The following is a 27,360-nucleotide window of genomic DNA, read 5'->3' as shown; positions in this document are numbered from 1 at the left end:
AAATCTGTTTGCTCTTTTGAGAAATGGATTTCAGTGCAGAATTCTGCTGGAGCAGCACTATTAACTGATGTGTTTTGAAAAAAACAGGTTTTCCGATGACAGGAACCCTTTAACCTTAGTTTCTGCAGCTTATGTTGCATGTGACTCAAGTGCTTAAAAGCCATAAAAAGCAGTTAACTAGTTTGGTAATAGTTTAAGTGGGTTTAATGAGGACATTCATTGCATGTGTTCAATACAATCTTAGAGCAGCGGTTTCAGCATGCATTCACTTGTGAGATTCAGGTGGGTTTTCAGTTTTGAAATCTGAATTGTATAATCTTACAGCACTGAAACATAGGCAGTTTAGAGCTACCCTCTGCATCTTCACCCAAAATCTGTTGTGGACTAGCCCTCCCCTCAATTTCTTCACCTTTTAACTAACAAACCTATCATCTATTTATAAAATGCCAACAAATTCAAATTATGCAGTGCTTTACATTAGTTTATATTGAAAACAGCAAACACAAACAAGTGTTTACAGAGTACAATAGGACTAGAGGGCCCTACTTGCAAGAGCTTACAAACTAAAGGGTTAGGGTACAATTGAGACATATAGGTTATATAAGCCAATTTGTGATTATCTCCCTATTTTACCTAAATTGTTTCTTTACCATCACCTCCCACTTCACCCTAGCTAGTGGCTGCTCACTCAGACCCTATCCTGTTCTATATTTGTAGTTGCCTCAATGCTGTAATCTGTGCTTCTTCAGATAATCTGCATCACTCGCAGCTGCGGCAGAATCGCATAAGTGACAAGCCACACATTGAAATGCCACAGTAAACACATACTAAACCAGTTACTGCTGAAGGAAAAAAGCACGTCATTGTAAAGGTGCCTGGTCAAAACTTGCTTTATAGGAAATAGACATTGGATGGCTGCCTAAAAGATGAGGTACTGGACAGGAAAAAAAATCCAGTCTGTAAATCTGAAGAAACAGGTAAAAAAAAAAAACTGAATGCGCGCATGTTAAAAATGTGGGTATATTTTTCCCTTTATTCAGCCAGAATTTTCTTTAAGGCATTTATTTATGGTATAGGTGAACCAGCTACTTCATAATGCACATAAAAATAACTACCAGGAAATTAAAATAAGACTCAGTACAGTGTATGGCCAATATCTTGAACCAGTAATTTCTGGTTATCTCAAGGAGGCATACACTTCACATAATAACTGAAGTGGAACTGCTATTGGGTTAAGTCATACTACAATTTCTGCATATTAATTAATAGATGTGACTGATAATCATCTAGATTAGATACTGTAGCCTGTATTTCTAATGAAATTTATAGTGTACATTTATTATGAAGAACAGCCATTTTGAAAAGGATCTGCACTTAATCGATCTATGAAAAGAGTCTTCTGGTAACATAAATTGCCTCTGCATCAGTTCCACAGACTAGGTTTTGCCCTAAAACATCCAGACTGTTCACAGACAGTGTTGAGCTTGGCAAGAGGTTGGTGATCTCTAGCTGGCCTTTAGTGGGGTCTGTACTAAGCCAAGCACAAGCCAAGGACTGGTTGGCATTAGGAGGAGCTATGCTGCTACGTGAAATGTTGAAGGTGCTCCTTCCCCCTGTAAAGAAGAGAAAAAAAAAAAAAAACCTGACCTTTTTAGTTTCAATACCAACATTTATTCTCATTTTATGTAATTTAACATATCAATTTTATCTATAGTGTCTTTCATTGTTCTCTGAAATCTAAATTGAAAATAGTGAACTAGTATGATTCAGTTAGCAGGCTGGTCATAGATTCCTTAACTTCCCTGCTAAGAGATGTTCAGTAGTGTAGTGATGGGGCATAGACTGATGTCCTGACAGTGAGATATGCCTATATTCTGTACTAGATACCTTGAGCCAATGTTACAAGGAGGATGCGAGGGAGCCCTAATGAACTGAAGCCTAGAACTCAGTGGGCTAGGGCCTGTTCAGTCTTCATTCTAATTTTTGGTGCACAAAAATGCGGTATTAAAGGTTAGTACACATCAAAAAAAAACACCAAGACAAATTAAATTTTAAAATACCAAAGCCTTTATTAAGAAATAACTTACAGAAACTCCACTTCTCTTCAGAAAAAGTGAAAGGGTGACCATCCATTCTGCGGCATTTGATTTATCCTCCTGGCTATTCTACTGACAGCGTGTCCCCCGAGAAGCCCAGCCTCATCTGTCCGTTCACAACATTGGGGGAAGCGTGGCTGCCGGCTTGCTCGTGGAGACCAGGGAAAATCAAGTGGTCTGTGGTGTCAGCGTGGGGCCGGCGAAGCCCCCACTGTGCAGGGGAAGAGACTGCTGGGCGCTGACGGCCTCCCAAAGTGTGGAAGAGAAAGTCCCGGGTGGAGTTGAAGGCAGCACTGGAGACATGGCCCCGGGTGATGATTGCAGCGTAACCGGGTGCCTGCGAAGTGTCCGGTTTATTTGGCCTTGTCACTTGCAGGGAGTGACATGACTGTGTAGTTCTCTCCATAGGGCACATTGCACATAAAGAAGAACTTCCCCGACTGTGATAACTGGCGATTCACATATTCCTGCCATTTAACCAATTAACATTCAATCCAATTAACATTCCAGCACCTTTGTCTGTATTTGTAAGGTTTCCCTATAACCCCAGGTACAAAGGCACTGCCAAGGGAATTTGGATTTGGTAGCGGGTTAGCTCATAAACTCCCTCCCTGCGATTGACAAGGCCACTTTGCAGACACCGGGTTACGCTGCCATCATGTCTATGCTGCACTGTATATTAAAACATGCATTAATAGGACAGGGACTAATACTATAACATTATATAATTATACCCAAAATTAAAAAAGAAGTGGCCGGTCCCACGCTGACACCACCGACCACTTGATTTTCCATGGCCTGCAGCCACGCTTCTCCCAATGTTGTGAACGGACAGATAAGGCTGGGCTTCTCGGGGGACACGCTGTCAGAAGAATAGCCAGAAGGAAAAATCAAGCGCCGCTGAATGGATGGTCGTCCTTTCACTTTTTCTGAAGAGAAGCGGAAGCGGCGTTTCTGCAAGTTATTTCTTAATGAAGGATTTGCTATTTTAAAATTTAATGTCTTGATGGGTTTTTTTTTTTGATGTGTACTAATGAATTTTTTAATTTTTTTTGATGTTACTGGTCCTTTAAAGGGGTTGTTCACCTTCCAAACACTTTTTTCAATTTAGTTGTTTTTAGATTGTTCCCTAGAAATAATGACTTTTTCCAATTACTTTCCATTATTTATTTTTTACGTTTTTTCCAAAATCTAAGTTTAAAGTTGAATGTTCGTGTCTGTGGTGTTTCAGTCTGACAGCTCAGTAATCCAGGTGCAGACTCTAAACTGTTACAATTTTGCAACATTTAGTTGATCCATTTCTCAGCAGCATCTCTGGAGTATTAGCAACAATTGTATCAAGTCTAACAGCTGCCTGTAATGAAACCCAGAGATTCTGCTCAGCAGGGACAAAGATAAGAAATGTATCAACTCAATGTATCAATTTAGAACAGTTTACAGGATCGGCGACCCCCCCTCCCAGAGCTGCTTCAGAAGGAGAGAAATGACACTTTATACTTCAATATTAGAAAAACCGTGACACATAGAAAATACAAAGTCATTGGAAAAAGTCGTTATTTCTGGTGATCTATCTGATAACAACTAGTTGTTTGAAGGTGAACAACCCCTTTAAAGGGTTGGTTCACCTGCTTCCTCTTCTACCTCATTCCATCTTTCAAATGGGAGTCACTGACCCCCAGCATGCAAAACTATTACTTGTTACTACTTATCTTTCTATTCAGTAGCCCTCATATTTAATTTCATTCTCTGTCGGTAGAACTACATGGGCGACTTTGGTGCGTTTCCGGCGGATCTGACGCGCTGCTCCGAAATGCAGGCCTCAAATCGGATGAGATGAAAAATAAGATAAGAATTACAAATGTCAGATGTGGTCAGACATTTAGTTGGGTCACAACACGAATGTCGGATGCAGACACTGCATGCTGCGTCTGCATCCGACAGTCGTGCCGGATGAATGATGCGACAACATCCGACATTGCTATTGCTTACCTCATTTCCGTCGCATCCAATTTGACGCCTGCGTTTTGCCACAGCGTGTCGGATCTGCCGGAAATGCACCAAAGTTGGCCATGTAGTTCTACTCTTGTAAAACCACTGCCTGGGTGCTAGCTAAAACAACACCCTAGAGATCAGATAGTTACTAAAATACCAAACTGGAGAGCTGATGAACTAAAAGCAAAGTAACAGAATACCATCGTCTACCAAAGTTAATTTAACAGCAAATTACCCATTTAAAGGACATGTAAACCCCCCCCCCACACAAAAACGTAATCAGCGAACTGCCTCTTTGAAATCTTTAGATAACTGTCACTCCGTGTTAAGTTTTTTTAACAGTACAGCTGCAACATCCCTTTAATCACAAGTGTTCAGTTAGTTTGCTTTTGACCTTAAAGGGATCCTGTCATCAGAAAACGTTTTTTTTTTTCAGTTAATAGTGCTACTCCAGCAGACTTCTGCACTGAAATCCATTTCTCAAAAGAGGAAACAGATTTTTTTTATATTCAATTTTGAAATCTGACATGGGGCTAGACATTTTGTCAATTTCCCAGCTGCCCTTGGTCATGTGACTTGTGCCTGCATTTTAGGAGAGAAATGCTTTCTGGCAGGCTGCTGTTTTTCCTTCTCAATGTAACTGAATGTGTCTCAGTGGGACATGAGTTTTTACTATTGAGTTTTGTTCTTAGATCTATCAGGCAGCTGTTATCTGGTTACCTTCCCATTGTTCTTTTGTTTGGCTGCTGGGGGGGGGGGAAAGGGAGGGGGTGAGATCACTCCAACTTGCAGTACAGCAGTAAAGAGTGATTGAAGTTTATCAGAGCACAAGTCACAGACTTGGGGCAGCTGGGAAAATGACAATATATCTAGCCCCATGTCAGATTTCAAAATTGAATATAAAAAAATCTGTTTGCTCTTTTGAGAAATGGATTTCAGTGTAGAATTCTGCTGGAGCAGCACTATTAACGGATTCTTTTTGAAAAACATAATTCCCATGACGACAGTATCCCTTTAATCAAGCAGGTCAGGATCATTTGGTGGCAAAACAATATAGTTTTTTTTTTTCTTAATAGGCAGGGTATGGTGATTCAAATTACTGAAAAAGCTCTTATTCAAAAAATGTTAACATTGTATTAAGAAAATAAACAAAACTGATTATGGAAATTCTTGATTAAACTTAAATAGTGACTAAATGCAAAAGCAACACTAAATACACAGACGTTAATTTGTTATGAATTATGTAAACTCACCAAGGAGGAAGGTAGGCTTTTCAGAGTCAGCTGATGCATCCCAATGCCATAAGGAGCCATCTTCAGAGCAAGTAAACAGATGATCAGGATTGGATGGATGGAAATGCACCTCCCACACTATATATAGAGGGAAAAAAAAAAAAAAAAAAAGTGTCTGAAACCAGAAACACAGTGCCTTAAATGTACATACACAGAACTTATTTTGCATGTTTATGTCATGCTTTGACAAATGAATATAGAATGTAAATTGAAGATTAAAACAAACCATTTTACAAAACTATTTTTTTTTGTTCCATATATCTTGTCCAAAAGAAACTACACACATTTCAAGAGAACTAAAGCAACTAAAAAAGTAGGACATAAACATTGTACATGAGGTTTTGCTCTTCTGTATCAGTCTGTACCATACCAAAGCCTTTTAGCAGTGAAGATCTGTACCTCCCCATCTTCCTTTCTGCTGATTCACTACACATGCTCTGTGCTCATGCTGAACTTAGGGACCGACGCACAACATACAAGACTGATTATTTCTTACATTGCAGTGCGAAAAAAACCAGAAAAATTAGCATCATAATTTAATCAGCCCAGGAGCGTCCGCTTGTATGACAGGCAAACCTGAGTTTCTGCTTGATTATTCACAATGACCCCCTAAGTTTAACTTCTGAACAGCTGCTTAAAGGGGACCCGTCCCCCAAAAAAATTATTCAAAATCCTGTTTTATCACATTAGTCAAGCAAAATGAACTTTAATTACACAATATAAATTATTTGAATCTGGTTTCCTTCAATCTGGGAATTCATAAGTACAAAAAGCAGGCAGGAGCCATTTTGTGGACACTGATTAAGACAAGCCCTGCATCATATCAGAATCTTGTTTGTGCACCAGAATGGGGGGCCTGATGTCCATTCCCATGCACTAGCTACTCAATTAAAGAGAACAGGGGAATGTGTGGAGAACAGTGACATCTGGGAAGTGCTGAATGGAAAGTGAACATAATTGTCTGCCTAAGGCATAGAGGAGGGGCAGACAATATTTGATTAACAGCTATGAATGCTTTAATAAGAAATAAAAACTGGATTTCTTGTTTAATTTGAAAAGGACTTTTATTATACAGCTTTGTGTCTGGGTGACAGGTCCACTTTAAAGCACATTGAGCATGTGTCGCAGACACTCCTAACAAAATTTGAAGATTAACTCATGTGACAGTATTTCTATAGAGGCAATTAACTAGGTCTTCATTTAGGGTGGTTCAATAAGTTCAGTATATAAAATATGGCATTTCTAGCTATATTCATTTGTAGGGTTTAGTTCTCTTTTACAAAATAATGGTCCCTCTCTAACAAACATGATGGTATAGAGGGCAGTGCAAAATATAAAATAACTACTGTATGTACTGTATGTTAAAGCCTACTTCACCGTAAAGAAGAAAAGTTAAAATTCCTGGGGGGCACCCCATGTTTACCAGGCCGGTGCTCCTGAACGCTGAATACTGCAACAGCCGGGGTACTTCTTTAGGAACTCTTTTGTGACCATCTTTTTCAGGTCCAGGTTCACATTGACAATAGGGTGAAATTCCAAACTTCGTATTGTGAAGCAGCGACTTTTCAGCCAGGTCACTGTACATTTTCAGAAGCAGAAAGAACTAAAGGACCACGATGAGGTGCTCCTACAGAAGTATCCCAGACTAGTGTCGTTTTCAGCAAACAAGAGCACCAACCCAATATCAGATAAGCAATCACAATCTCTGGGTGGTGCCGAACATTTGGCACTCCAAAAGATTTTAAAGGGATCCTGTCATGGGAAAACATGTTTTTTTCAAAACACATCAGTTAATAGTGCTACTCCAGCAGAATTTTGCACTGAAATCCATTTCTCAAAAGAGCAAACAGATTTTTTTTATATTCAATTTTGAAATCTGACATGGGGCTAGACATTTTGTCAATTTCCCAGCTGCCCCTGGTCATGTGACTTGTGCCTTCACTTTAGGAGAGAAATGCTTTCTGGCAGACTGCTGTTTTTCCCTCTTAATGTAACTGAATGTGTCTCAGTGAGACATGGGTTTTGACTATTGAGTGTTGTTCTTAGATCTACTAGGCTGCTGTCATCTTGTGTTAGGGAGCGGTTATCTGGTTACCTTCCCATTGTTCTTTTGTTTGGCTGCTGGGGGGGAAAAGGGAGGGGGTGATATCACTCCAACTTGCAGTACAGCAGTAATTGAATTGAAGTTTATCAGAGCACAAGTCACATGACTTGGGGCAGCTGGGAAATTGACAATATGTCTAGCCCCATGTCAGATTTCAAAATTGAATATAAAAAAAATTTGTTTGCTCTTTTGAGAAATGGATTTCAGTGCAGAATTCTGCTGGAGCAGCACTATTATTTGATTAATTTTGAAAAAAAATTTTTTTCCCCATGACAGTATCCCTTTAACTTTCTCCTTGAAAGTAAAGTATCTTTCCCAGGCTTTAGGGAAAATTGCATTAGCTTTTTTTTTTGGAACTGGGATATTTGATAAGAATTTCAAAAAGTGACATTACTATATCAGAAGTGGAAAGAGTTATATCATCTTTTTCTTCTTTCGGGTTTGGGAGTTCAAGTCACAATATTCTCTTAAAGCAGTGATCCCCAACCCCTTGGATGTTGCTCCCAGTGGCCTCAATGCAGCTCTTTATTTTTTTTTAATTCCTGGCTTGAAGGCAAGTTTTAGTTACATTAAAACCTTATGCATTGCCAAACAGAGCCTCCTGTAGGCTGCAAGTATTCATAGGGACTACCACTAGCCAATCACAGACCATATTTGTCACCCCCAGGAACTTTTTGCATGCTTGTGCTGCTCTCCAACTTATTTTTACATTTGAATGTGGCCGACGAGTAAAAAAAGGTTGGGGGCCGCGGTCTTAAGGGAACAGTTTAGTGTAAAACTAACTGGGTAAATAGATACGGCTGTGTAAAAAAAAAAAAAAAAAAGTTTGCCAAAAATGTCATCTATAAATGCTGGAGTGATGAACAGAACCCAACTTGCTTTTCTAAGAACACTTTACCAAAATATAAAGAATGGGGGGGGGGGGTGACAGAATTTTGCTGTGAGGGGGGGGGTGACAGCATTTTGCTGTGAGGAAAAAAGAGTTGCACTTCACTTCAGACAGATAGCGACTTTAGGGGGGGGGGCCCACACGAGTGAGTTTGCAATTGATCCTCTTCATGCTACTTAGATTCAAAAGCAAACTGTTATGACCCATGTTCCCCCCCCCCCCCCAAGTCACTGATTTAAGGCTTAACAGGACACAACAAATTAACACAATGAAAAAGTAAATATTACAATTTAAATGAATAAGTTTCCATTTTTGGTGCCTGAAAATAATAGAGGGTTTATAATAGAACTGCAGTAGAAAAAAAAGTAAAAAGGGAAGTTCAAGTTTACCATGATGTGCACAGTAATATTTTAAGACAATTTGTAAAAAAACACCTTTTTTTTTTTTAAGCAGGTCTCCAGTTTGGCAGGATCTAATTTAGCCTAGCAACCAGGCAGTGGATTAAAGCTGTTCAGTATGAAAATAAAACTGGGTAAAAACAAAAAAGTTGTGCAAAATAAAAAATGTTTCGAATACAGTTTATCAAAAAATTTAATCTAAATATACATGGCAAGAACATGACTTCCTCTTTTACAGCTCTCGAACCTGTAGTGATCAGCTACTTGAAAAGGGGTTATATGTATAAGACCAATTGAAAAGTTGCTATGAATAGGACACTATTAAACTAGGGATGCACCGAATCGAGGATTCGGTTAGGGATTCGGCCTTTTTTAGCGGGATTCGGATTCGGCCGAATCCTTCTGTCCAGCCGAACCAAATCCTAATTTGCATATGCAAATTAGAGGAGGAGAGGGAAATTGCATGATTTTTGTCACAAAACAAGGAAGTAAAAACCGTTTTCCCCTTCCCACTCCTAATTTGCATATGCAAATTAGCATTTGGATTGTTATTCGGCCAAATCCTCCGTGAAGGATTCGGGGGTTCGGCTGAATCCAAAATAGTGGATTCGGTGCATCCCTAATTAAAACCTCCTTAAAATTAACCTCGGTGAACTACGCCATTGTTTTGAAAACTCCTCAGAAAGAAATTGTTTCAGGGGAAACTTCCTGACCCTAAGAGTGCAATTGGACCAGTCCCTGGATCAACTTTGTACTAAAAGCCTATGTCGGTAATCCTGTATTTCCTTATTTTGTAAAAAGGCATCCCTTTCTTAAAACGAATGTACATACTAGTACAGTCACAGAATTAAACTGTAAAAATATTATGATGGAACCTCTTCTAATCTTCACTGATTTTTTAGGAAAAATGTGCCAGCCTTGGGAAAATTATATTAGTGCACCACCATTTGACTTATCTTGGGCCACCCAAACATGGAATTACATTCACACATGCATAGTAGAGTAAATTACAAGATGGGAATGCGGTAAGAGCACTGAATGTTTAGTTTATATGGAGCCAGTTAGTTATTCAGAATGCTGGGGACTAAAGAGTCTTTCCATAATTGAATCTCCATAATTTTAGGCTGCTAAAAAGCAGTTAAACATTATGTAAACACAATAAGCTACTTGTGCCTTGAATAAGGATTGATCACATCTTAGTTGGGATCAAAAACAAAGATACTGTTTTATTATTACAGATAAGTTACATGAAAAAAAATCTGAATTATTACAATTATTTGATTAAAATTGAGTATATAGGATAACAGCTCTCACGTGTGCGTGTTACATTCAGTATTATGGGTAAGAAATCACACTTACTTTCTGCTTCATGAGCATTAAGCAGAGACATTGGCATTTTGCCATGTCTGACATCCCAGATGCAAAGCATGCCATCCTGGCCACCTGTTGCCACAACATGTTGTTGGTTAGGATGACGGTCAACACAGTGAAGAGGGACTCTTTCACCAGTTCTGTCAAGCAGAAGAGAAAGAAAATTAAAGTTCAATAATCATCAATATGTATGAAGGACGAAGAGTGAGGCTTTTAAGTCTAAGAACACTTTACCAAAATATAAATAATGGTGACAGCATTATGCTGTGAGGAAAAACGACTGGTGCACTTCCAATTCAGACAGATAGCATCATGATGGCATCAGAAGAAAGAGGTTTATATAGAAATTCTGACACAAACCAGAATTGTATAATGTGGTTACAGCTTTGTCGGACAGATCCAGAACATACCTCCATGTTGTAACAAAATGGCTTAAAGATTGAACTGAAAAAGTAAGGAGGCTCACCAACCTTACAAACACCAGTTCTGCCAGAGGAATAGACAATTATTGCAGCAACACAAAGTGAGTAGCCTGTGGAAGGTTACCCTAAGTATTTGTTTCAAGTTAAGCAATTAAAAGGCAAGGCCACTTAATACTAGCACAAGTGTACAGTCATATGAAACATTTTGGGAACCCCTCTCAGCCTGCATAATAATTTACTCCACTTTCAACAAAAAAGATAACAGTGGTATGTCTCATTTCCCAGGAACATGTGTGTACTGGGTTTTTTTCTGAACAAAGACTTTTAGTGAAGCAGTATTCAGTTATCCAAATGTGAAAAACTGACTGTGCAAAAATTTGGGTACCCTTGTAAATTTGAATACCGATTACTTGCAACACCAAATAGGTTGGATTAGCTTGTTAAGCCTTGTACTTCTGTTTGCCTCTTCTCTAAAGAGTGACAGAATGGGATTCCCAAAGCAGTGCTCAAAAGATCTGAAAACAAAGATTGTTCAGTATCATTGTTTAGGGGAAGGCTACAAAAAGCTATCTTGTTCAGGAACTGGGCCCTTGTTAAAGTCAAGAGTCGGATGAATTCAGCCCAAAAATCAACAGATTCTTCAAGATAATGTTGAAGCATACGTCACAAAGTTATGCAGGGTTTGGATATTCCAATAAGACATTGACCCTAAACACACTTTGAAATCTACAAAGGCATTTATGCAGAGGGAGAATTACAATATTCTGGAATGGCCGTCACAGTCCCCCAACTTGAATAACATCGAAAATCTATGGGATGATTTATAGTAGGCTGTCCATGCTCGTCAGCCATCAAATTTAACTGAACTGGAGAGAGATTTTGTTATGGACGAATGGTCAAAAATACAGCCATCCAGAAGCCAGACACTCATCTAAGGCTATAGGAGGCGTCTAGAGGCTGTTACATTTGCAAAAGGAGGCTCAACTAAGTATTGATGTAATATCTCTGTTGGGGTGCCAAAATTTATGCACCTGTCTAATTTTGTTATGATGAATATTTTCTGTAAATCGTATAAACTTTATGTCACTGCTGAAATACTACTATGTATAAAAATAGGGGTGTGGAAGCACTCTAAAGGCTAAGTAATAGTATATTTAAGTATAATGGAAGTGCTAGTTTTAATGCACATTCCCTGGGCCCCTGTCTCAAAAGTAAGTTTACAAAACAGGGGTTTTTAGTTACAAAGTTATGATCATAAAGTTGAAAAGCCACCATACCTCGTCAAGGTAAACCCCACATGGCGGTCCCTAACTTGTTTGCCTTTCGGCCATAGTATAAAAAGTCTTACTGCATAGTAGCATTCAGTGTAATCAGTGTCTGTTGAACCTTGGTTTCAGTGAAAAGGATCTATCCTCCCCCGCCAGTATGCGGCTTTTAAGGGAGAGGCATTGTCCAACCAACGCCCATTTTTAAAAGTATAGGGCCCCATTAGTTTAAGGGGGGGTATGGGGTGCTATTAAAAACCACATGAAGCTCAGCTACAGCTTCTGGCAACAATACAATGTATAAAAATAGGGGTGTGGAAGCACTCTAAAGGCTAAGGCCCCCTGCTGAAATACTACTGTTTCCATAAGGCATGTTATATATTAAAAGCAAGTTGCTATTTTGAAAGCTCAGCCAATTATAAAACTCCAAAGAATTAAAGAGGGGTTCCCAAACTTCTTCATATGACTGTATGTAAACATAATATATTTGAAATAAATTGGTGTTTAAGCTATTACTTTGAAATTACCTCATAGCAAAATAAGTAGATACCGTTTTAAATTATACTGGCAATGGTTACATAAGAAAAAAGTTGTAAAAAAATATATAAATTGTAATATTGGCTATGAAATAATCCATTCAACAATCTTTTAAGCATCTGTATGTAAACTTTCGGACTTTACTGTATGGGTGTAGTATTGAAGATCAGTAGTAGCTCAGTATAGATTAAAAACTCACACGGAGAAGATCTGGGTGGGATCATTGCCTTGCTTTCTTAAATCCCACAACTTCAGCTGGCCTACTGAATTTACAGTCAATATCTCTGTCGTGCGAAGAAATGTTACTCCATGCATTGTACTGCTGTCTGCATCATCTGGAGGAAAAGGAAAAAATAACTAAACAAACACCTTTGTCCCTTTTGTCTTAAAAAGAATAAAACATATTCCCTAGTAATATCAGGAGAATTGACTTAAGTGTATCTGTCCAACTGTTTTTGTGTCACTTTGCTTCTATCCAGCACAGTTTTTTTTTAAAAAGGGGTTGCTCACCTTCAAACACTTTGTTTCAGATTGTTCACCAGAAATAAAGGCTTTTCCAAAATACTTTCTTTGTGACCATTTTTTGTCTTTTTTTTTCCTGAAACTTTGTGACCATCAAGTAGTCAAGGAAGTTGTCAGGAGAAAAAGAATTCTGCTCTGTTTTTCTGCTTAGGAAATATTTGAGAAAGGTTTCTAATTTAGATCATCCGAGCAACCCCAACTGAACTTAAAGGGGTTGTTCACCTTCCAAACACTAAGTGCAAATCACAACTTTTATTCACCACTCTCTAGATGGTGGACAGTACGTAACTAGGTTGCGGTTATTCACAAGATTGTAAAAATTCCTGCACTGAAAGGATTTCCAGGCAGTATGACTTGAGTAATAGTGTCCATTATATTATATTTTCTTCCATTAGGATATTAGCACAAGAAAATGCAATCAGCCAATGACAGCTCATGGACCCATGGATAAAAAACGAAAAATATAATAAACATTATTTTAAAGGGATTGTGTCATTTTCAAGATGCAATAGTTAATAGTGCTGCTTCAGCAGAATTCTACACTGAAGTCAATTTTTCAAAAGAGCAGATTCTTTTATATTTAATTTTGAAATCAGACATGGGGTTAGACGTCAGTTTCCCAGGTGCCCCCAGTCATGTGACTTGTGCTCGGATGACTGGAGTGATATCACCCCCTCCCGTTCCCACCAAGCAGCCGATCAGCAAAACAATGGGCATCTAACCAGATAACAGCTTCCTGACACCCGTGGTGAAGTGTTCTGGAGGAAGTGGAAAGTGAAATTGTCTCCTGGGCTCAGTCTTTTTAAAAACAGTCTCAGACATATAGCAATAAACATATGTTTCAGCAAATGCAAAAATAAAGTCCGACGCACAGAGTCACCTTTGTTTCGAAGGGTGTGCTGGTTTCTGGCAATGCTGTGCAGGACATGGAATAGACTATTTTGGATGTAAGGAATGGTTTAAAGGGTAAAGTGAACTCGTAAAAGCAGCCCCAGTGCAGAACCCTGTAACACCTCACTAAGAAACCTGCTCAGAAAAAAATAAAATATACCACTGTCTTTTAGCCATTTATCCATGGGCAAACAGACCTTAGAAAACAGTCATTTATGCTGCACAATATCAAAAGAGGTTTCAAAATCCATCTATTCACATCTGCAAACCCTTTGCTCAAGTTACTAATTACTTCATCAGAAAAAAGCGACTAAATTAGTTATGATCTGTGATAATCTTGAATGTGCCCTTAACAAATAAGTTTGATCACTACAGATGTATGGGTCTTTTTTCAACCAAAATTATTTTTCAACCAAAATTATTATGCAATCCAGACTATTTATATGCTCTGTCTCCTCTAACTTGGTAAATGATTTACTCTTCATGTATATTGATTCCTAAATATTATTTCAATAAATAAGTAAAAACAAAAACACTCACTTGTAAGGAAGGAAAAACCCCACATACCTATTGTTCTCACAACATCTCTGCTCTCAGCACGGAAACAGTTTATTCGGCCATCCTCCCCAACAGAAACAATTTCTGGACTGCTACATACAATGGCAGTGCAAGGGGCTCTCATGTTTGATCCAACATGATAATGTGCCTGCTCCCACCTTTGGTTTACGGATAAGGTCTTGATATACAGAAGAGAAGGAAAATGACAAGTTTTGTAACAGATTAGTGTAGTATTTATTTAGTATTGTATTTATTATCATATAAGTTGGAGCACACTATTTGATATATACCCTTCCAAAAATCCCATAGGAAGGCATAGAAAGTGGGCGAGTTTTTCTGTGGTGAGCCATCATTTAATATTTTTATAAATTTCCCCCCATGGAGCAAATTGCTGCATGAAAATAAATGGGAACTGGGGATGGGACCAGGTTTGCTTCGCTCAGTCTACAAAAAAAAGATGCAGGGGAGCAAACGCTCAAGTGTTCCCATGCCCTGAATCTGCTGCACACAGGTTAATGCTATACCAGTCAGTGCAAGTACAGGTCTGAACTGATGAGAGTGGATCAGATGTTTCAGATGAATACAGGCAAAGAAACAGCCACGTGTCATTAGCTTAACATGGTTGAATCTGTTGGCTAGGGGAAGATAGAAGGAAAATGGTCCCTTCAGCACAGGCAGAGTATCATGGTTTTCAACCTTAGCAGATTTGTAGAGGATGGATTCCTGAAAAGCACTAGAAGTCTCCAATTTTGACCAACAGATTATCTGGCCTTTCGCTGTGCTGTATAGACCCAGCAGTGGAGAGAACACAATGTGCTGCCTTCTAAGGCCAGTTATCTGCAAACATTAAGCATGAGTCAAGATTAAATTGGCCAAGTGGACTAGAGGTGGTTACACATGTAACCAGGACCCAAAAATCTGGTGGGCGGACCACCATGCCTAGGAAGCAAGCTAGGAAAGCAATGTCATGGCAATGGCAGGCAAAGCTATACACCACTTACCGGAGTTTGAGAACTCAAGAACAGAGATTCTAGGAGATTGAAGTGTAAATGGAATGTGATATCTAGTATAAAGATATCAAAAACAAAAGGCCTTCACTTTAAAAGGTTAGATGACAGCTTGAAGACTGCAAGCAATGGTGACAATTGCTTGAAAATGTGCTATAAGCCAACAAAATGACAGGTCAGGCATTTGGAGACACAGCCTGTTTCAGAACAGGTGCAGTGAACATATACTTAAAGGAACAGTTCAGTGTGAAAATAAAAACGGTAAATGGGCTGTGCAAAATAAAAATGTTTCTAATATAGTTAGGCAAAAATGTAATATACTGAAGTGACTGGATGTCGAATATAATAGCCAGAACACTACTTCCTGCTTTTCAGCTCTATAACTCTGAGATAGTCAGCCACTTGAAGGGGGGCCACATGGTACGTATCTGTTCAGTGAGTTTGCAATTGATCCTCAGCATTCAGCTCAGATTCAGAAGCAACAGATATGAACCATGTGCCTCCCCTCAAGTCTCGGATTGGTTACTGTCTGGTAACCAGTCAGTGTAAACCAAGAGAGCTGAAAAGCAGGAAGTAGTGCTCTGACACATCCAGTCACTCCAGCCTTTATACATTACATTTTTGCCTAACTATATTAGAAACATTTATTTTGCACAGCCTATTTACCCAGTTTTTATTTTTACACTGAACAATTTCTTTAAGGTAAATTCAGGGCAAGGTATTAGAAGTTAAAACAAAGCATTCTATACTAACCTACCCATATGGGAAGAGAGATAGTCACTGTAATTATAATTCTGACCGTTTTTGGCAAGAATACCCCACAAAAGAGTGAAGTTATATACTTGTTAGTTAGGGCTTTATAAACACAGGCCTTGGTTCTGGCTCAGCCCTACTTAGATAGGAAGAGCATGCATATCATGGTTGTTATCTGTGCTGCAGAAGACAAGAAGGGAAAGGAGTTTCCGGTGTAGCCACCATAAGATCAGGGCAAGACAATTGCAGACCTCGGCCTGCAGAGAAACACAGATCGCTCCCCCGTTGCTCCTATTCTGACTGCACCTGGAAGATTGATCTCTGCTTGGGTGCAGGCAAATGTGTCAGGACTTCATCGATGAAACGCAGCATTTTGCATTTCATCCCAAAATCCATCCTGTCTGCAGAAGTGAAAAAGGGAGCAGCCATGCAGCAGATTCTCTGCCTGAGGCGAATCCATATCGTCTGGTCCTAGCCTAAATAATTAACATGATAAAGTTCTTAAAGGAACAGTAACACCAAAAAAATTTAAGTCTTTTAAAGTAACGAAAATATAATCTTCTGTTTTACTACATCGGTAAAACTGGTGTGTTTGCTTCAGAAATTCTATAATGGTTTATATAAACAAGCAGCTGTTTAGCTATGGGGGCAGCCATTCAAAGCTGAAAAAGGAGAAAAGGCACAGGTTACACAGCAGATAACAAATAAGCTATGTAGTATACAATGGGATTGTTCAGAACGTTTGTTATTTACGGTGTATCCTGCTTGAATGGCTGCCTCCATTCAAGCAGGATACACCGTAAATAACATTGTTTATATAAATTATAGTTGTGTTTTTGAAGCAAGTGCAGGACAACAGATCCTTTTGTCATTCCTTTAAAAACAATTTTTTTGTGTTACTGTTCCTTAAACTTTCTCAAGTGTGCATAAACATTAAATATTTCAGCTACACACCAATTTATAAATGTAACCACACAGTTATAACTGACAGTACAGCCAAATATTCAACTGACCAGGTCTAAAACAAAATACATCCTTATAACAATTAATTTGAAGAAATGTGTACAGTAAACTAAGGTATAATAAGTAAAAGTATAATAATTAACTTTTCAAAGCCACTGACCTGATTGTTTTCATGATGGCGAAAGATCGTTACAGTTCCCGTGGACGAGCCGGTTACAATCCTCTCCTTATCTAAAAACTTAAGGGGAGGGTTGAGAGAGAAAGATGAATAAAATTAATTTCATGCAGAGTAACATTCAGTGCTGTGATTAATCTGTTGGTTGATCTCCAGCCTGGATGATTCTGAACAGCAATGAACATGAGCTTTGTTTTCTGCAATGGCCACAAATATTAAAATTAAGATATATAGATACTGTAGCTGGTCAGTTGCACAAGTCCAGACTTCCACTGCACTTCCATTAGTATCATGCAAAACTGGTGACATTAACTAGGCGGATTTGACACCCATGCTACCATGGGCAATAAATCTCCCAAAAAGTCTTAGTGAACATATTTCTGAGGTAATGTTATGGGTAGGGCCAAGTTATTGTCCATGTATTGGGAAACTCCCTTCCAAAAGATTAGAATTACATTCCCATGCCAGGTGGAGAAAAGAGGCATCCTAACACCTAGGCTAACATTTTTACATCACATATACATACCCTTACATTAAACAGTGAATCTCATCTGCTGTTTAGATATCCAAAACATCAGTTTGTCCAGATCCTGTTGCAAATTGCCATGATTTTTTTTTGATCTTACAATGCCCTCCCACAAGTAAACAAATAAATGTGAGCCAAATACAGAACTCATTGCCAACCAACTCACTATCCCAAAATGTACAATCAACAATCAAACTCTGTACACAATCCTTTAGCCAGTTTCTTACCCATGCACAAACAACAGACCTTAGTTGAGAAAGTAGTAATTTATGGGCTGCTGTATCAAAAGATGTCAACTCAAAGCAGACCACACATCTACTGGAATGCCACTATTCCACTTACCTCATCACAGAAAAAAAACAAAAAAAACACACACACACACACACACACCAGTAAATGTGCGAGACATGATCTATCTTTCATAGAGCTATGCTAACAACTACTTGTAATGTCATCTTTCAAAACATAATTTTGAATTTGACCCATTAACAAACATTCAGATAACCTAATGTCAAACTTACGGCAAGATGGATATTGTAATCCCTTTTTAAACATTACAATCACACCACACAATAGTAAGGTGAGAAAAAAAAAACAGAAAAGGTACCTGGCTAAAATTGAACCAAGCTCTATTAATACATGAGGTTTTATCCCATTGGGCCCTGATGTTTTGTGTACACTATCTTTGAATACTTATTTGTACAGTACTGTGTCTGGCATCAGTCACTTGATAGAGATAAGTCCTTGCCTAGTGGGTCTTGAAACCCCGACTCCTCCACTGCATACATTAAATAAGTACTTAAAAGTAATATGGCCACGGGAAAACATGTTTTTTTCAAAAAGCATCAGTTAATAGTGTTGCTCCAGAAGAATTCTGCACTGAAATCTATTTTTCAAAAGAGCAAACATCACATGGGATTTTTTAGACGTGGCTGGGGGCGACAAATCTCCAGAAAATGCCTCTCCATTGCATTTCTGGAGGAATCGCTGGCTGTATGTACAACTGATCACTAAATAGCATGAAGTTTCTCTAGAGTCATCTTTGGGCGATTTAGCAATCAGGTGGGCATACCTCCAGCAATTTCAATTACCAGCAATGGAGAGGCATTTTTGGGAGATTTGTCGCACAAAGCTTTTGGCTTGGAAGAGGCTGGTGTTATAGGAGCGCAGGGCAGATTTGTAGCTCCAAAAGTCAAATTCTGAACGTGATTTGCGCCAGCGACACTCAAGTGCACGTGAATGTCTTTGGAGCACTTTTGTATGAGCAGTATGCCAAGGTTGAAGTGGTTTGGGTCTAGAACGTTTAGTTTTTATAGGAGCAAGTTCATTTAGGGCAGTGGTGAGAGTACTATAGTAGACAGAGGTAGCCACATTAGGACATGAGATGGCTGAGATATTAGAGTGAAGAGAGTCAAAGGAAGAAGAGATGTGACACGTCTACAGCTTGCAAGTCACGGTAAGTACGTGTTTGGGGAATAGCAGGGGGTGAGGAGGGAGTTAGTGAGAGTTGAAATGTGAGCATATCAGAGAGATCAGAGAGGGGAAATGGTGAGTTAGTAAAATTGGTTGTTGAACAGAGTCTGGTAAATATGAGATCCAGAACATTACCATTGGAGTGAGAGGGGGAGTCTGAGCACAAAGATAAGCCTAGGGAGGAGGTTAGCGAAAGAAGTTTAGAGACAGAAGAGTTGTTAATGTTGTTAACGGGTATATTAAAGTCACCTAATATGATGGATGGGATGTTAGATGAAAGAAAGTAAGGAAGCCAGTCAGCAAAGTTGTCCAGAAATTGTGCAGTTGGTCCTGGTGGTCGATATACAACAGCAATGCAGAGTGAAACAGGAGAAAAGAGCCTAATGCAATGAGCCTCAAATGAATGATAGAGAGTGAACAGGTGGAAGCAAGCCTAACCCACCTCCAGGTCTGTTACCAGGTCTGGGAGTATGAGTAAGGTGTAGGCCCCCATAGGACAGGGCAGCAGGTGAGGCAGTGTCAGTAGGAGAAAGCCAGGTTTCAGTAAGTGCGAGTAGGTTATTTTAGGAATTTGCAATGAAATGGTCGTGTATAGTGGTGAGTTTGTTGCAGACAGATCTGGCATTCCAGAGAGCACAGGAAAGATTAACTGGGTTTTTGGGTATAGGAGTAAGAGTTCTGTACTGTTTGAATTTGTTCCAGAGAGAAGGAGCTTGTGGCCGTGATATAACTGGGATGGGGTAAGGGCCAGGGTTTGGGGAAATGTCCCCAGCTGCCAGTAATAGAAAGGAAAGATAGACTAAGTGAGAGTGGGATTTATAAGTCCTTGGTTTGTATGAAAAAGAGGAGGAGTTTAGCTAAACAGAGCACTTTATAAACTTCATGCGTGGAGAGGGAAGGAGAGGAGAGTAGAGAGGCTGAGATTTGTATAGAACTAGGATTTGATGGAGGTAGTGAAAAATGTTTTATGAAGCATGAGAGTGAAAGGAGGAGAAATGCAGGATAAAACATGTTTGGAGTAAGAAGTAACAAACTAGTAGGTACAAACAAATCTGTTTTGCGTATTATACATTATTCAGTTGCAACTCTAGTACCTGAACAGATTATGTGAACTTATTAATTATTGGAGATGCTGAACTTTTACTTTTTAAAGGAACAGTTCAGTGTAAAAATAAAAACTGGCTGAATAGATAAACTGTGCAAAATAAAAAATGTTTGTAATATAGCTAGTTAGCAAAAAATGCAATGTATAAAGGCTGGAGTGACTGGATGTTAACATAATAGCCAGAATCCAACTTCCTGATTTCATCTCTGTAACTGAGCTAGTCTGCGACTTGAAGGGGGGCCACAAGGAACAGAACTGATCAGTGAGTTTGCAATTGATCCTCAGCATTCAGTTCAGAGTCAAAAGCAAACTGTTATGGACCATGTGGCCCCCCTCAAGTCACTCATTGGTTACTGCCTGGTAACCAATCTGTGGTTGAAAAGCAGGAAGTAGTGTTCTGGCTGTTATGTTACACATCCATTCACTCCAGCCTTTATACATTACATTTTTTGGCTAACTATTCGATACATTTTTTATTTTGCACTGCCTATTTACCCAGTTTGTATTTTTATACTGAACAATTCCGTTAAGGAAAGGGAGTTTGAATAAATTGAAATGGATTAGTCTTTTCCTTCTTGGGCTGCAATTACACAAAGTTACATATGTATTATGGGTATTTTCTTTATAGTATGGGCAAACAGGGGTGTTGCAAATCCTTATTTCTCAGATTAGAGAGTCATGGATATCCATATGTACTTTATATAAAATAAATTAAAAAAAAGTCAATAAAAATATGTTCCTGTGTGAATGTACCTGCATGTCCATGACATCACCAGGGTGCTTGATGTCACACAGTTGCTTAGGATCTCCTTGGTATTCTTCATCAAGACTTGTGGCTCCAAAGTCTGAAGTGGCCCACACACATACCTTGTTTTCCTGAAATATAAAAACGAATTCGGTAGAGTTAACAAAATAAACTACATGTGGAGTATTCTACATAGTATTGATGCAAAAATTACACAAGACAGATGATTAATAAAAATTTAAAAATTGCTTAGAATTGGCCTATCTAGAACATACTAAAAGTTAACTTAAAGGTGAACCACCCCTTTAAGTATTGTGTTTGCACTCTGCAGTTGGATTGTCAGTTAAACTGGCCATAGATGTTGAGATTTTAAAAAGATCCGATCCTCATCGTGAGACCACGATTTTCTCAGAACGATCGTACGAATTGACCATCAACTAAAAGACCAATTTGCCAGGAAAACAAAGGGGAGCTGCCTGCTTGGCCCTGCAAACATAGATGGCCGACAAAGATTTTTTGACCCGGCCGATCAATTTCCTGACAGATGTCTGGCGAAAAATCGTAAGATGTACGATTGTTCGAATCCCACTAACCGCACGATAATTTCGAAGGATTGGTCGGACTTCCCTAAAATCGGTCGTTCGGCAAGAAAAATCGTTGCGTCTATGGGGAGCTTTAGACCTGTGCCCAACCTTGACCTACATTTGCTCCCAGACGAGACCCACTAACTGAACTAACCCATGAAGTCTTTCCAGGAAGCAGACCTAGTGTGAGAAAGTGATGCAATTTCACCCCTCATGACTTCACTCATTTTTTTTTCTTCCTGATCAGGTTGTTGATTATATTATATTGCTAGTGGTTCCACCAGTTGCCATAGTTTGCAACTGGGTGTAGTATGACATGTGTTGAAGGACATGTCTAGCAGTGTGGAAAATATCTTTTTGCACATATATAAATACAGATTGTTATTTTACTCAATATTAAGTCGGCCTAGAACAAACTTTTATATCAAAAATGCAATGCCAGACAGGAAAATGCACTGGATTATTTTTAACCCCAAGAGCACAGCGGCAGATAAGTTTCTTGCCACAGACATAAAATGGTCAAGCCTGGGCAGTCACTGACAAAACATCCAATGAGCAGTACGAGGAATTAACTGTATAGGGTTTCTCATAATAAAAAGCTGCTGGAACTTACTTTCCTTGGAAGAACTCTGCATAATTACCCAACTGATTTATTTTACCCTTCTTCACTGTTGATGCAAAGGTATCTCAGACAATCTGTCACCATGGCTAGCATAAATGCCCATTGCCTGTGTGCCATCACCTTATAGTTGTATAATTTTGGTTTAATTTGTTCTTAGAGCGGAGGACTATGCCCCTCAAGATGGCAAACAGAGGGACGTTTGGACTACCAATCCAGCAATCTGCTCCTGGGCTGATTGGGTGCATTTTTTATTCTGCCAAGAAATGGGGGCAGCCATTCAAGAACATGATACACTGTAGATAACAGATACGCGCTGCAAAATCTTTTGTGCAGCAATCCTGTGGATTTTCTCATATTCTGCAAGATCATAGCTGCTATATTGCCTCTATCGATACCATCCATGAGACCAGCTTGTTTGATCTAAGCATGCACGAAGAACCAGATCTACTGGTCTACAGATCTACTGACCCGAACTAAGTAATTAGCACCTGTGCACTGTAATGTTTATAAATATTAAAGCACCTATTAAAATTACTCATTCAAAGCAACTGGGGGATCCGACAGAAGAGCTGCATAGCTAAAGAAAAGTCTTCAATTTACACTGTGAGTAAACTAGGAAATTGGGACCATGTGATATTCTCAGGAGCACTTTAGAAGCATAGGTGCGCATATGCACGAATTGCACAAGCACTTGGTCTTGGTTTCACCTGTAGCTAAATGTGGCAACACAATTTTTCTTGTGTGGAAAAAGCCATGATAAATTGTAAGAAAAAAAATCAGAATCCTACAATTTTTTAGTAAACTCGCCCAAAAGCTACAATTTTTTTCGGAAACCCGTTGCAACTCCAATTGTTAACAGGACATCTGCCATGGACTTTTACATGTTCACAGCAGGTTGGAGTACTTTTTTCATCTGACTTTTAACACCACCGGACTTTAATAAATCCCGAAAAATATCTAGGTTTTTTTCCCTAAGAAAAAAAAAATGGTATTTTCCCCTTTAAGAGTCCGACTTGAAAAATTTGGAGCATAATAAATGACCCCCTAAGATCAGTATAGCAATGCACTGCTGACACTGAAAGTTTCTCTTTCTGTACCTCCCACGTTTACTCTTGGGCCACAACGCCTGACGCTGAAGTAGTAGTTCAGGAATTAAGCACTATTACACATGCCCTTCCATTCTTCTTTATTTACATCTTGATAGGACTGGCTGGCACGAGTTAACCAACTGGCTTAATGAAAGCTGGGAGCATAATAGCACTTCATTCTTTAGCTTCCTGCATCACATAATCTGGGTGATGGCCACTTCCTGAGGGGCAGGCAGAAAACTTTAGGATCGTTGATCCAGTACTCCACGGTCATTTATTCTGACAGCATATTTTTTTTAAAGGGTTATTTGAAAAAAGTTTTTTTTTTTTTTTTAATATTCTGTTATTCCTTAACTCAGGGATCCCCAACCTTTTCAACTTGTGAGCAACATTCAGAAGTAAAAGGAGTTGGGGAGCAACACTAGCATGAAAAATGTTCTTGGGGTGCCAAATAAGTGCTGTGATTGGCCATTTAGTAGCCCTTATGTGGATTGTCAGCCTACATTGAGGCTCTGTTTGACAGTGCACCTGGTTTTTATACAACCAAAACTTGTCTCCAAGCCTGGAATTCAAAAATAAGCTCCTGCTTTGAGGCCACTGAGAGCAACATCCAAGGGGTTGGAGAGCAACATGTTGCTCACGAGCTACTGGTTGGGGACCACTGCCTTAACTGAATAGGGAAGTTAAATCTACTCTAGGTTTGGTCCTTCTGAGGCAAATAATTAGATTACCAGTGGACAGATAAGCTCCCTGCATAATTGACTCCTAACAAAACAGAGTGAATGGAGGTGGTGCATAACAGTAATGTAATGCTGACAGGAGTTTATCATCAAAGTACTGAATGCCAGCTTGGAGAGCAAATTGTCATTAAAGGGATACTGTCATGGGAAAAAAAAGTTTTTCAAAATGAATCAGTTAATAGTGCTGCTCCAGCAGAATTCCGCACTGAAATCCATTTCTCAAAAGAGCAAACTGATTTTTTTATATTCAATTTTAAAATCTGACATGGGGCTAGACATTGTGTCAATTTCCCAGCTGCCCCAAGTCATGTGACTTGTGCTCTGATAAACTTCAATCACTCTTTACAGCTGTACTGCAAGTTGGAGTGATATCAACCCCCCTCCCTCCCCCCCCCCCAGCAGCCAAACAATAGAATAGGAAGGTAACCAGATAGCAGCTCCCTAACACAAGATAACAGCTGCCTGGTAGATCTAAGAACAACACTCAATAGTAAAAACCCATGTCTCACTGAGACACATTCAGTTACATTGAGAATGAAAAACAGCAGCCTGCCAGAAAGCATTTCTGTCCTAAAGTGCAGGCACAAGTCAAATGACTTGGGGTAGCTGGGAAATTGACAAAATGTCTAGCCGCATGTCAGATTTCAAAATTGAATATCAAAAAATCAGTTTGCTCTTTTGAGAAATGGATTTCAATGCAGAATTCTCCTGGAGTAGCACTATTAACTGATGCGTTTTGAAAAAACATGTTTTCCGATGACAGGATCCCTTTAAATTCAGTGGGCCCAGGGCTCTAAACTACAAAACAGAGAAAATGATTTTGGACATTTTGTTCCCCAACAGCAGAGCTACATGACACTTTGGAAGTAAACCAGAATCTGTGTGCATTAACTGGAATGAAATTCCCTGCCTGGCCAATATTTGTTATGGGGCACTATAGTAGAAGTAGTCAGAAGTGGTTGTAAATAAATAGAAACACAAATCTGTAAGCAGTCTCCACCTTCATCCTGGAAAGTTGAATTAAAAAAACAAAAAAAAAAAAAACACCCTGCACTCACAGTTGTGACAGGAAACCGGAAGCCACGTGACTACGCAAGCAGTAGCGGAGTACAAACACATGGCTGCAAAATTAATACAATAAATCTCAATTTGTTATTAACCATGTAATAACTGGAAAATGCTGTTCATGCGATAGTTAAGACCGGATTTGTACTGCAGTTCACCTGCAACCTTAGGGCAGACCCACCGCCCCTGCAAAAAAGAGTTGAATGCTGAACGTCATACATTAGAATGCTTAAGATTACTCCAAATGTTGATGAAACACACATGTCGCCGTGTTACCGCCCTACCTCATTATCCCAGGAGCCGGTTGCGAACACATCCGGTTGCTGCAGCGAAGAGGCTGACACCGGCCGCCAACGAGTTCTGCTAATTTTGTGAGAGACAAATTTTGCTGCGAATTTATCGGCCATAATACTGTGAAAACCGAGGCTGACTATGCCCCCACGACTTCTTTACCGTCTAAATGACAGGGCCGTGCTCGGAAATAGAGGCAGCTCTAGGAAGACGCCACCCTTTCTGCAACAAAGAATTCTGATTGGCTGGACGCCACATCCAACACTACGTTTTCATTGGCTTTAATTTCCCGCCATGGTTTCTATTAAACAATCGTTGAATAAACCAATGATCTGGGTAAGGATAGAAACTGGTGTGGTATTGCGTATATTTAAATGAACAGTAACATAAAGAAAAAATGAAAGTGTTTTAAAGTAAATACAAATACAATGCAGTGTTGCCCTGCACTGGTAAAACTGCTGTGTTTGCTTCAGAAACACTACTATTGTTTATATAAATAAGCTGCTGTGTAGCAATGGGGGCAGCCATTCAAACATACCTCCCAACATTTTGGAAATAGAGGGACAAGAAAGGTTGTTGTGTGTAGTGCGGCAAAAATTATTTGACCAATCCATGACCATTTTTGTGGCCACATCCCCTAATTACCATGTTCATTTTAAAAACATTGTCATGAAAGTTTGAACATATTTCTGTGGGGTTTTTTTCAGTTATTACAGTTTTGCTAATGAAGATAAATTGCCCTTTAACAATTACTTATTTGCTCATCTTGAAATTGTTACAAAAGTATCTTATCTGCTGCTGTAGCTGTTGTGGACTCTCTGCCAAAAGCCAATTAAGTTCGAAACTTTGTTTCTTTTTCTGGCTGTTCAGTGCAGAGAAAAACAGGATTTTCCAGTACAAACGAGGGACTGCAGATTGAGCTGTCAAAAGAGGGACTGTCCCTCTAAAAACGGGACAGTTGGGAGGTATGAAAAGGAGAAAAGGCATAGGTTACACAGCAGATAAGCAGATAAGCTCTGTAGAACAAAATTGTGTTAAGTATCTGTTTCTCCTCATTCTCTCTTCTTCAGATATTCATTGAACGTTAGATCCAATACATCTTATAGGGGGGTTCCTTTTGCCTAGAAGATGTATTAGAGCTCACTCGATTAAAATCACAAGACATTATGTCTCTGTATGTGCAGGATAAGTGCAAAAGGAAGTTATTTTATAGGGTTGTCATCTGTCTGATTTTGACCCGGACAGCCGGATATTTTTATGGACTGCCCGGGCAGTCCATGAAAATACCCAGATTCCCCATGATTGACTCGGTGATCAGCCAATCACCACATCATAGTCCCGCAATTGCTTCACGACCTTCCTTTGACATGTAACAGCCCCGCCTCCTCCATGTCACGGCCCCACCCCCTGTGGGAAAAAGATGGAAACCCTATTATTTTGTAAGATTTTGCTTGTACTGGAATCAGTTATTTGAGTGAGCTCTAATACATCTGCTAGGAAAGGAAGCCCCCCATATATGTATTGACACCCAACTGCTGCAAGAAGACAGAATGAAGAGAAACAGATGTGAAGGTATAGTGAAGTGAAGTAAACTTGAATATTACAGAAATACAGAATTTTTAATTGATTGGATTTAGAAAGTTTCTAATTTCAAGATGATGAAGCCTATATTAAATTTTCAAATTTTGCAATTTTTTTAATGATGGTTCCCCTTTAACCTGTGCCATATAGCCTTTTTCCAGTTTCCGCCATTGCTACACAGCAGCTTGCTTATATGAACTTTTGTAGTGTTTCTGAAGCAAACAGATCAGTTCTATCAGTGCAGGGCAACACTACATGCTATTTTCATTAAGCCATATAAATACTTGTGTGGCTCCATTTCTTTG

The 27,360-nt window shown here is 39.2% G+C and overlaps 1 protein-coding gene across 1 annotated transcript; it reads right to left on the bottom strand.

Moving 5' to 3' along the window:
* Window positions 1-1,013: 1,013 nt before the first annotated feature.
* On the bottom strand, window positions 1,014-25,612 carry nup43.S (nucleoporin 43kDa S homeolog). Its single transcript, NM_001096913.1, is given in 8 exon segments — window positions 1,014-1,613; window positions 5,342-5,458; window positions 10,131-10,282; window positions 12,566-12,701; window positions 14,347-14,515; window positions 17,221-17,298; window positions 21,093-21,215; window positions 25,468-25,612. Coding segments are annotated over 8 exon segments (1,128 nt in total). The 5' UTR covers window positions 25,591-25,612; the 3' UTR covers window positions 1,014-1,383.
* Between the last annotated feature and the right edge of the window lie 1,748 nt (window positions 25,613-27,360).

This window comes from Xenopus laevis, chromosome 5S (genome assembly GCF_017654675.1).
Source record: "Xenopus laevis strain J_2021 chromosome 5S, Xenopus_laevis_v10.1, whole genome shotgun sequence".
NCBI classification, from domain to species: Eukaryota; Metazoa; Chordata; class Amphibia; order Anura; family Pipidae; genus Xenopus; species Xenopus laevis.
Note: the sequence above shows the minus strand (reverse complement) of the source record. Positions and strands in the feature narration are given on the sequence as shown.